Genomic DNA, 11,551 nt, shown 5'->3' on the forward strand with positions numbered 1-11,551 from the left:
CCATCTGCAGGCAACATTTAGGAATCAACCTGATTATTTCGACTTTCGTAAATACGAAGGAACAAAAATGTTATTTGTTTTGCAACAATACGCAGTGAATTTTTGAGTAACAATAACTGAAACGAGAGATGTTCCTGTAAATATTTCATTTCTATGTTCTTCATTAGTTGATTGTTGTAAACTTATTTCAGACTGAATCGATAAGGTTGGATGTGATACGAAAATGGTAAAAGGATCCCTAAGTCCTGTCTAATAAAAAATTGCATTAGGTGATAGGTCTATATTATATCACATCTGTGATCGAATATAAGTGCTGTAGGTGCTCGATCTGTTTCGACATTAAGCTGTTAGGAATAGCGAAACTTTTATTGTTTCGAAGGAAAGTTTATCACCTAAGAAATGGCTGATTTCTTAGATTCGGAGGCGGAGGAAAGCGAGGTACTTTATTCTTTAATTTAACATCAATGTTCATAGTACATACTCCGTAATTTCCATTGACGTGAAGAACCTGTGTCACTAACTAATGTATTTCGTTATATTTTAGGAGGAGGAGGAACTAGACGAAACTGAAAAAAAGAAACTAAAAAAGATTAAAGCTGTAGAAGAAAGCGAAGAAGAAGAAGAAGAAGGTGGGAATAAAAATATATGTTTCAATACTGAACTGTAATAGTTGCTCGAATTTTCTTTACTCCAAAATGTTCCATAGTTTTTTGTACAGTTATTATATATATTCAAGATACATATCCAGCTGTCATTCATTGCAGATGATGAAGACCGCTTGCGGGAAGAACTTAAAGATCTGATAGACGATAATCCTATAGAAGAAAGTGAAGGAGAAGACAGTGATGGGTCTGTAGCTTCTAAGAAGCGTAAAAAAAGTGATGATGAGGATTTTGATGATCGTCTGGAAGATGAAGATTATGATTTAATAGAAGAAAATTTGGGAGTGAAAGTTGAAAGGGTACACTCAAATTAGTTTATTTTTTTAAAGAATAACAAGATGTACAGTTGTAGTGATGTAATTCTTTACTTTAGAAACGTTTCAAACGCCTCCGTAGGATTCAAGATGAGGAATCAGAGGAAGAACAGGAGAAAGAGGCTGATGATGATAGGGATGCTATTGCTAATGAGCTATTTGAAGGCTCAGGAGATGTAAGTCTCTCGTCTCTATATATATTTTTTAATAAACAACTTGTTTCTCTGTTTTCATAACACATTTCTTTTTTTATAATCTACATAACATCAATTATGTTTATGCATCTTTTCATACCTGTATCAGGAAAGAGAAATTAGTATGGTATGTATGTGAATTAATCAAGTATATTTATTTTATTGTACTATTTTTGGTGCTCCTTATTTCTTAGGAAGATGAAAGGAGAAGTGAACGTAGTCACAGACCCGAAGTGGAGACATTCGATGAGGAAGGAAGTGAAGGAGAATACACTGATGCGGATGATTTTATAGTTGACGATGATGGCAGACCAATTGCCGAGAAACGTAAAAAGAAGAAGCCGATATTTTCCGACGCGGCTTTGCAAGAAGCTCAAGATATTTTTGGCGTTGATTTCGATTACGATGAGTTCGGTAAATACGGTGAAGAGGACTACGAAGAGGAAGAGGAGGAGGAAGAAGAAGAAGAAGACGAATATATGGACGAGGAAGATGCTGAAAGACCGAGAAGACCGAAGAAACAGTTGAAGAAGAAAACCACACGGAAAAGCATCTTCGAGATTTATGAACCTAGCGAGCTCAAGCGTGGCCATTTTACTGATTTAGATAACGAAATACGTAATACGGATATACCTGAGAGAATGCAGCTACGATCTATTCCTATTACACCAGTCGCCGAAGGCTCCGATGAATTAGACATGGAGGCGGAATGGATCTATAAACAGGCATTCTGTCGACCGACTATTTCGATTCAAGATTCCCATCTAAACGCCGAAGCTAAGGAGAGAGCACGAAAGGGACCTCAAACCATAGGCAAAATTAAGAAGGCCTTAGATTTTATGCGAAACCAACACTTTGAGGTTCCTTTTATATCATTTTATAGAAAGGAATACGTTTTACCAGAGCTAAATATTAACGATCTATGGAAAGTATACAAATTCGACGCGAAATGGTGTCAACTTCGTCAGCGGAAAGAAAATCTATTAAAATTATTCGAGAAGATGAGGAATTATCAGTTGGACGAGATTATGAAGAACCCTGATGCTCCTCTACCAGACAACGTGCGTGTGATCAAAGACGATGACATAGAACGTCTAAAAAATGTACAAACCAGTGAAGAATTAAACGACGTTTACCATCATTTTATGTTGTACTACAATCACGAAATTCCAGCGATGCAGGAATCCGTACGGCGAAAGGAGAAAGAAGCGCGACGAGAGGCAAAAATTCAGAAACGCAAGCAGCTGATCGCAGAAGCTGAAGAAAATGGGGAGGAGCCTCCGCCAGAGGAGGAAGCGGAGCCAGAGGAAGAGGAAGAAGTAGATGAAACGTTGAAGCAAGCAGTACGAACTGGCCCGTATTCCATTTGCAGACGAGCTGGTCTGGATGGTCTCGCGAAGAAGTTCGGTCTCACGCCCGAGCACTTTGCTGAGAATTTACGAGACAACTATCAGCGACACGAAGTGGATCAAGAACCCACAGAACCCTCGACTATCGCGAACGAATACCTCAGTCAAATACTCGGCACACCTGAGGAAGTGCTGAAAGCCGCGCAATTGATGGTAGCTATACAACTAGCGCGTGAACCTTTAGTAAGAAAGTGCGTCAGAGAAATGTACATGGAACGAGCGAAAATATCTGTAAAGCCAACGAAGAAGGGTATCAAGGAAATAGACGAGAACCATCCAATCTACGCGATGAAGTACCTAAAAGATAAACCTGTGCGTGATCTTGTCGGTGATCAGTTTCTGAATTTAGTCATAGCTGAGGAGGACAAATTGATCACGATTTCGTTAAGCGATAGTATCGAGGGCAACACTAGTAGCAATTATGTGGACGAGATGAAGCAACTTTATTATCGCGACGAGTTCAGTAAGAACGTTCAGGATTGGAACGCGTTGAGAGTAGAAAGCGTCGAAATGGCACTTACTCGTATGGTTATACCGAGCCTCAAAAAGGAATTAAAAACGAATCTTATTGCAGAAGCCAAGGAATGCGTGATGAGAGCATGTTGCCGTAAAATGTACAATTGGATCAAAGTTGCTCCTTACACATGCGAATTCCCGGAAGAAGAAGACGAAGAATGGGACACCAGCAAAGGGCTTCGAGTGATGGGGCTAGCTTACGTGCCAGATTATTCGCAAGCTGCGTTCGCTTGTCTGATCGCTCCAGATGGGGAATGCACGGATTATTTAAGACTGCCACATTTGATGAAGCGAAAGAACAGCTTCCGCGAGGATGAGAAAGCTATGAAGGAGGCTGATCTATTGGCGATTCGGAATTTTATAGCTACCAAAAAACCACACGTAGTCGTGATAGGCGGGGAATCGAGAGAGGCGATGATGATCGCTGCTGACATCAAGGAATGCATTGGGAATTTGGTAGAGGAAGAGCAGTTCCCAGCTATTCAAGTAGAAATCTGTGACAACGAGGTCGCCAAGATCTACTCGAACAGTAATAAAGGTATATCCGAGTTTCGAGATTATCCAGAACTATTACGGCAAGCTATATCGCTAGCCAGAAGGATGCAAGATCCATTAGTTGAATTTTCTCAGTTATGCACCGCGGACGAGGAGATCCTGTGTCTCAAGTATCACGGTCTACAGGACCAACTACCGAAGGATGAGCTTCTCGAGAATTTATATCTGGAGTTCGTGAATCGTGTGAACGAAGTCGGTGTGGATGTAAATAAAGCGGTACAGCAAGCCTATTGCGGCAATTTGGTCCAGTTCGTCTGCGGCTTGGGGCCGAGAAAAGGACAAGCCCTGATCAAGATGCTGAAGCAAACGAATCAAAGGTTAGAGAACAGAACACAGCTTGTCACTGCGTGTCACATGGGTCCCAAAGTGTTCATTAATTGCGCCGGTTTTATCAAGATAGACACGAACAGCCTAGGCGACAGCACCGAAGCGTACGTGGAAGTTCTCGATGGATCGCGTGTGCACCCAGAGACGTACGAGTGGGCAAGGAAGATGGCTGTGGACGCATTGGAATACGACGACGAAGATGCAAATCCTGCTGGCGCTCTTGAGGAGATCTTAGAATCGCCTGAAAGATTGAAAGACCTAGATCTGGACGCATTTGCGGAAGAACTTGAGAGACAGGGTTTCGGTAACAAATGTGTCACTTTGTACGACATCAGGGCGGAATTGAATTGCAGATACAAAGATCTACGTGTACCGTATCAGTCCCCGAGCGCGGAGAGACTGTTCGATATTCTGACGAAGGAGACACCTGAGACGTTTTACGTAGGTAAATTGGTGTTAGCGACGGTCGTGGGGATAAGTCATAGGAAACCCCAGGGCGACCAGTTGGATCAAGCCAATCCTGTGAGGAACGACGAGACGGGTTTGTGGCAATGTCCATTCTGTTTAAAAAATGATTTCCCTGAGCTGTCTGAAGTATGGAATCACTTTGACGCTGGGGCTTGTCCAGGGAAAGCTACTGGCGTCAGATTGAGGTTAGATAATGGCATCTCCGGTTATATTCACATAAAAAATTTGTCCGACAGACACGTCGCGAATCCTGAAGAAAGAGTGAGCATAGGGCAGATCATTCATTGTCGTATAATAAAAATCGAGGTAGAGCGATTCAGTGTGGAATGTACGAGCAAAAGTAGCGATCTTGCGGATAAAAATCACGAGTGGAGGTACATTATATTATATTTACTTGATGTATATAATTGAAAACAGTCGTGTTATATATATTTTCTTCCTTTCCAGGCCGCAAAGAGACCCATACTATGATACAGAATCAGAACAGAAAGATACAAAGGTGGAGGAAGACGCCAAGAAGGCAAAGCAACGTCAGACATACGTGAAACGAGTAATCGTTCATCCTTCTTTCCATAACATCAGCTTCGCAGAGGCTGAGAAGTTGATGAAGACTATGAAACAAGGGGAGGCGATAGTTCGACCAAGCAGCAAGGGTGCAGATCACTTAACTGTTACCTGGAAAGTAACCGAGGAAATTTACCAGCATATCGACGTGAGAGAAGAGGGGAAGGAAAATGCATTTTCATTGGGACAAAGTCTATGGATTGGCAACGAAGAATTCGAGGATTTGGATGAAATTATTGCGAGACACGTTAATCCTATGGCCGCGTACGCTTCGGAACTATTAGATTTTAAGTACTATAAACCAACAGTGGAGGGAATCAAAGATAAAGCAGAGGAAATATTGAAAGAGCAAAAGAAAGAAAACCCTGGAGGAATACCGTATATAATATCTGCCGCGAAGGTTTGTACCAATCGGTTGTCTTTATCGATGAAAATAAAAGGGATATTCAACAATTTTCATACGTTTCAGAATTACCCTGGAAAATTCCTTTTATCTTACCTTCCACGAACCCGATGCCGTCACGAATACGTAACAGTTTCACCAGAGGGATTCCGATTCAGAGGACAGATGTTCGGCAGAGTGAACGACTTGTTCCGCTGGTTCAAAGAACACTTTAGGGATCCAGTACCTGGACAGTCTACTCCTAGCACTCCCCGCGGTGCTATGACCTCTAGAACTCCTTACCATACTACGCCTGGAGCAGTAACTGGTAGGTATTTCATTTTATCCATATGTCTGATTACATTTTAGACAACCTAATGTATTATTTTAGGAATGAATCAAGAAGCGATTCAAAGAGTTGCGCAAAACCTCCCCCACCATATGCTGCATTCTTTATCACAAGTTGCGAATCAAACTCCACACCATTATCCGCCACACACTCCAGGAACTGCGAGTGCAGCTGGATATGGTGGAGTTCATACCTATCCTAATACACCATACACACCTTCTGGTCAAACACCTTTCATGACACCTTATCAAACGCCACATCATACTCCCCACCATGGCCAACCAACTCCTAGATATGGCCAACAAACACCTAATCATCAACAAGGTCCCTTCATCCAACCAGCTCCTCCGGTGGCCACACCTGGTCACCATAGGTCCACACCATCACACAGACCCACGCCTCCAATGTCGACGCCTGGCGATCCCATGGATTGGAAAAAGGCGGCAGAAGCGTGGGCAAGATTGAAAAGCGGTCCCCGTGTATCGTAAGTGTTTTCCTTTTTTTGTCCCTCCTCTTCCTTTCTCGGAAACCCAGCTCTAAATCGTGTACGTTGCTCGCCTTTTTAATGAATTGTGTTAATGTTTCACTAGGGGTTCCACTCCAAGGTACGAAGAGTCTAGGAAAACTCCACGAAATTACGAAGAATCGGTGGGCAGAACAACACCGCGAAACAGAACTTCGGCTCGAACTCCCTCTTATAAATCTCCTCGAGGTACTCCGCATACCAATTCTAGTCCTCGGAGTATGTCTCTCAGCGGAGATGGTACTCCATTATACGACGAAAGCTAACAAACTCGTTTGTTATTGTTAGTGCATAATAAATCGTACTATTTGATTATATCATTTCATATGATATAAAAAGAAAAATATGAATGAATTTAAAAGCGAATCGAAAATTCCACCAGATTGGAAGTGCTCCTAACAATGAGCATCAATCATTGTGTATAAAATGAATTATTAAGGTCACTTCTGAAATCATTGTAACACAGTAAATGATAGCGATATCTTCCAATCTCTTACACATTTATATACTTAGATAAAGGATGCTGAAGTATATGTACTTTACATATAGACATATGTATACGTGCAGCATTACCACGTAACTCAATTTTCTCAATGCATGTGATTCGGAGAATCGTAAAATTATAAATTTGCTTATATTTTTATTGTCCAATTAATATAACTGGTACATACTTTATTTTATGTAATATATTATGTTCAATTTTAATTATTTGTTATCGACGAGAAATTGCAGAACTAGAGAAGTATGCTGTGCCAATAATATCGATTAGTGCACAAAAAATTATTAATAATATTAGAAAACTACGTTTTCTTAATAATACTAGTGGGTAAAAATGAAATTTGTTGTTTTTGTTTCTTCGTACCATTCACCCGTTACTCACAAAATGGAGTGATTATCGCTGATTCTCCTGAATTCGTTGCTTCTGTCAAATTGATAAAAAAAATACTTTTAAAGAAATACAAAAATAAATTTCCAGAAAGGACAAATCTTACCTTCTTTGCGGGAATATTTCTATCATCATTTGAATCACTCGATTCCGATGCTTGCGGCACAACTTTCCTTCTCGTCACAGATTTTTTACGCTTATTACTTTTAAACTGTTTCAACTTATCTGTACTTTCAGTATTAACCAATTTTTCTGGAAGATTTTTAGCTATATTCTAAAATGTGAAATTTATTACCCTTTATGATGTATCATATGTAATAAACACAAAATTATATTATTTCAATTGTTAACAACAGGTGGTACCTCTAATTCATTCAAATCATTTTCTCTACTGTGATTAGTTCCTTGAATCTTTGTGTCGTCTAAATGTTTGTATTTACGAGGGCTTCCGTATGAACAAGCTATTGTAGAACCAGCATTATAAACTGCCGTGTCTCCTTTCGAAGCAATACGTTCTCCTAAAAGAAAATGCTGGAATTTAATTTTCCATCAGCCAAATTTTGTTAAAAATGATAGATTTCAATTCTCTACCAGTCCAAAAATTTAGAGGAGGAATAATTCTTCTGCCTCTTGAACTTGTACCAATATTTACAGTGTCCATGCTATCGTCTCTGTTTTGTATAGTAAATGTTGAGTTTGCTTCATCAGCTGAAATATAAATTATCTGTATTTATATTTTAACAACAGCTACACTTAAAAATATTTGACTTACGACTTTGTAGTAGTTTCCACATATTACAAAATTGCTTTATCCTTGAAGGACATCCATTACGACATTGACTCGTCAATTCTTTAGGTACCACTGCGTGAGAAGTAATTGCACATTTTTAATAAATCAAAGTAATTATGCTTGAATACATCATTCAATTTCTTACCATGTTTTGTATCCGTTAAGTTACCAACTAGTTCATACAATTCGTGATTTACAGTTTCAATTAACTTTGCTGATTTTCGATTAAGTACAATATCTGTTCTAAACTTTCTCTGTATGATATGGCCAGCCTCGCTATATGATTACAATAATACATTATATTCTCAATTAAAAAGTCGTAAAAAGTGGTGTAATGAATACTTACTTAAGTAAACTTCCTTCGAAAATTAAACCTAATTCTGGTTCATATATAACTCTCGGTATCCAACCGAATAATAATTTAGGTTTGCAATCATTTTTATCTTTATTGTCTTTAGAATCAGTTGATTTATCCTGCACTGATTTGTTTATTGTTGTAGAATTTACCCTATCTAACTGAATTGTGGTGGATATTAAAGGATTATTCTCAACAATTAGAGAAACTGAACTTGAATTGTTAGAAGTATCTAAGTTCCTCGAGGACTCCCTTTGGGTTTTACTACGCATTTCTCTCTGAACTTCTTTAGTATCTTCACTTTTGTTCTCATTTATATTCACTTTTGGTTGCTGTTTCTTTACATCTATATTAACAGGTATTGAACTAATTATACGAGGTGTCGAAGACTTGTTACAGGTATTATTTGTCTGATATAATAGTTTCTTAGACTGTTCTTGAAACGCATTATTTTCATGCCGACAATGCAAGTTTTCAATATTCTTGTTCAAACTTTCTGTACAAACGTTTTCTTTATTTATGTCGCTCCTCTTTTTTACACTTCTATTGACAGCAGATTCCTTATTTTCTATTACATCGCGAGAGTCAGAAGTATTCCTTGTCGATTCTTGTAAAATCATTAATTTATTTTTCATAAAATATTCCTGCATTTCGTGTATCTTTTCGTCTCTCCTTAAAATATTTATTGTCTCTTTCCGTCTTTCTGTATCAATATCTTGGTCAGAATATTCACTCAAGTCTCTTTCAACATTTATGTTAAATCTATTAACTCTTGGAACGCTCGTTTCGTTGTCTATAATACTAACACTGGAGTCATTACTAATTGTATTAAAATTTTTCAATTTCATTGTTTTAATATTACTTTGTCTTGTATGTCTTTCTGAAGAATTCTCATTTTCATTGATAGTATATTGTTGGTGCGTTATTGTTTTTGACGCTCTAGTTTTACGAGGTTTCATCAATGTTCTTTTTCGCTGTAGTATTCGTTCTGTTGATATTTTAGGCACTCCTGCATACATTTCATTCTCACTGTCAGAGCTATCATCATCTTTCTTTTTATTCACTTCAGTGAAGCTTTCCTTCTTTTGTAACAAGTCAGTACTTTTACTATCGATCACATCTTGTGCCTCTACAGAATAAGGATTCTCACAATGCTCCCTAGTATTTTTTGGGTTCCTATCATAATCAGTATTATTTAACAAAGGAATAACTGAAAGTGGATGATACTTTTGTGAACAGCAGCATGTTTTATTACTCTGTCTTTGGACCATACACTTACCTTCATTCAGGTTCGAATTTATCTGAGAATCATCGTCTTTTATCAATGTATGAGACATAAAGTAATTTAAACAATCAAGAAGTCCGAAAATTTTATTTATGCACTCATGAGAACAGTTATTTTCTGTTAGCTCATCTATCAACTTATCTATAGTGATATTAAATTTATCCTTTAACTTATTCTTACTATCTTCAGCATAAGAATAATTAGAGGATATATTTTTTTGATGTTCACAGTTTTCTTCATCGTAATGAGAATGTTTTTTGGGAGTCTGATTAACAACATTAGAAAGCGAATCTCTACTTTCGATTATTCCGTTTGTCTTATCGCTTATTCTACGCTTACATGGACTATGATTTTGTTTCTTTTCAAATGAGCTTTCAGATTTATGCACTTCTTTAGATGCATTTAAGTGCAATGTTTTATCTTCAGAACATTGTGAAAACGCACAGGTTGTAATGTCTGTTACTTCACTTTTGATATCATCATCGCTATCTGCAAGTGGAGTAGGCCAGTGGAAAGTCATTTTAGATCCTTGCTGTATAAATGTTTTCCAAATTTGATAAACATTTTCCCAATCATCAGGAAATCCATTATAAAATTTATTTCTAACATAGTCTGGCAATTCTGTAAAATAATTTTATGTTTTAATACAAATATACAGGGACGAAATACGTAAATATGCATAATTTAATTAAACATAAAAAATTATTTACCACATTCATCGTCATTAATATTTCCTTGTAAAAAATATAAATGTTTGGAAACTGATTCCACAGTCTTAATTGTGATCCTTCTCACAATAGGTTTACTTCGGGCAAGTTGTCCACTAAAAATGATCCAAAGATTAGAAGCAAAATATATACAGAAGTATGAGAACTTACCTTTCTATGATTCCCTTGATAACCAGCTGGCCTTTTTCGTTTAATACAACTGTCCATCTTGTAAAATTTTTAACTTTCTTATTTTGAGCATTATTAGGACTAAATTCCAAGGAGTTAAGGGTGGTTCGCTTAGGAGAATCTTTTTCAGTGTCAGATGTTTGTAGTATCGGTACATCTTCTGTTGTATTAGATACAGTTGTACTACCAAATGCCTTAGTACGAAGAACCCGATTACAATTAGGTGGTGGCATTACAAAACAGTCAGCCTGGTTATTAAATGTTTCATCAAAGTTTTTCACATTAGATGTTGCCATTGTTTTTACACTATTTTTAACACATTGGTTTTCTTTAAAGGTATTTCTCAAATTGTGGCTCGATGAAATAATTGCACTGCCATTTTTTGAGTCTTTTGAATATATGATATTACTACCAGAATCAAATGTGTCTGCATGGATGCTAGAAATGCTAGGTGAAATAGGTAAAGAACATAAACCATCCCTGATAACATGTTTATCTTCCTTCTTAAGCGTAGAAAGTTTCAAACTCCGTTCTAATTTTTTATATCGTGTATCATTTAAATAATTATCGAACTTCGCCTGCTACAGAAATAAATAATTTGTAATAATATTGAAGAATACTTATTAAATCAATGCAGTAACTTTATAATTACCTCTATGTTTCGTTCTTTTGCCATTTGACAATTGTAATATTAGAATGAATTATTTCGAAAAAACGATCTGCAACGGTTATAACTTACTCCGACATTATTGAGAACATGAGAATACATTCGTATCAGCTGATCTTACTTTAAGTACAGAAACAAAACTTAAATGCTGTTTATTCCAGATTTTAGTATTACAAAAGCACCAAACATAATCTAGAATAAAAAATAACGATCTATCCCGTACTGCTCCAATTCACTGTCGTTTTGCTGGTTTTACGCAGAGGCGTCAATCTTGCCGCGCAATTTCGAGTTTCTGTTAAAACGAATTCATACTATCATGCAGTTTCTCAAAGATTAAATTAGGCTCCGTTTCGTGTCAGAGTGATTTCATTGACGATCATTCAATTATTAATAAACAAACAATTTTTCG

General features: G+C 37.3%; 2 protein-coding genes across 6 annotated transcripts; one reads left to right on the forward strand and one right to left on the reverse strand.

Moving 5' to 3' along the window:
- Positions 1-173: 173 nt before the first annotated feature.
- Positions 174-7,101, forward strand: LOC143184893 (transcription elongation factor SPT6). 3 transcript variants are annotated; one of them, XM_076387464.1, is made up of 10 exons: positions 177-438; positions 545-629; positions 765-961; positions 1,036-1,152; positions 1,280-1,297; positions 1,365-4,819; positions 4,893-5,409; positions 5,479-5,719; positions 5,783-6,224; positions 6,331-7,101. In XM_076387464.1, the coding sequence occupies exons 1-10, from the start codon at positions 400-402 to the stop codon at positions 6,527-6,529; spliced, it is 5,310 nt and encodes a 1,769-aa protein (XP_076243579.1). In that variant the 5' UTR covers positions 177-399; the 3' UTR covers positions 6,530-7,101. The 3 variants fall into 3 exon arrangements, with proteins under 3 accessions (XP_076243581.1, XP_076243579.1, XP_076243580.1); XM_076387466.1 differs by lacking the exon at positions 5,783-6,224 and having other exon boundaries at positions 174-438; XM_076387465.1 differs by lacking the exon at positions 1,280-1,297 and having other exon boundaries at positions 178-438.
- On the reverse strand, positions 6,879-11,364 carry LOC143184894 (uncharacterized). Of its 3 annotated transcripts, none has more exons than XM_076387469.1 (10): positions 11,128-11,364; positions 10,458-11,056; positions 10,290-10,402; positions 8,286-10,200; positions 8,085-8,215; positions 7,922-8,011; positions 7,741-7,857; positions 7,513-7,667; positions 7,256-7,423; positions 6,879-7,185 (listed from the first exon to the last, which is right to left on the reverse strand). In XM_076387469.1, the coding sequence occupies exons 1-10, from the start codon at positions 11,149-11,151 to the stop codon at positions 7,156-7,158; spliced, it is 3,342 nt and encodes a 1,113-aa protein (XP_076243584.1). In that variant the 5' UTR covers positions 11,152-11,364; the 3' UTR covers positions 6,879-7,155. The 3 variants fall into 3 exon arrangements, with proteins under 3 accessions (XP_076243584.1, XP_076243583.1, XP_076243582.1); XM_076387468.1 differs by having other exon boundaries at positions 6,879-7,208; XM_076387467.1 differs by having other exon boundaries at positions 6,879-7,423.
- Positions 11,365-11,551: the final 187 nt, after the last annotated feature.

This window comes from Calliopsis andreniformis, chromosome 10 (genome assembly GCF_051401765.1).
Source record: "Calliopsis andreniformis isolate RMS-2024a chromosome 10, iyCalAndr_principal, whole genome shotgun sequence".
Classification (NCBI taxonomy): domain Eukaryota; kingdom Metazoa; phylum Arthropoda; class Insecta; order Hymenoptera; family Andrenidae; genus Calliopsis; species Calliopsis andreniformis.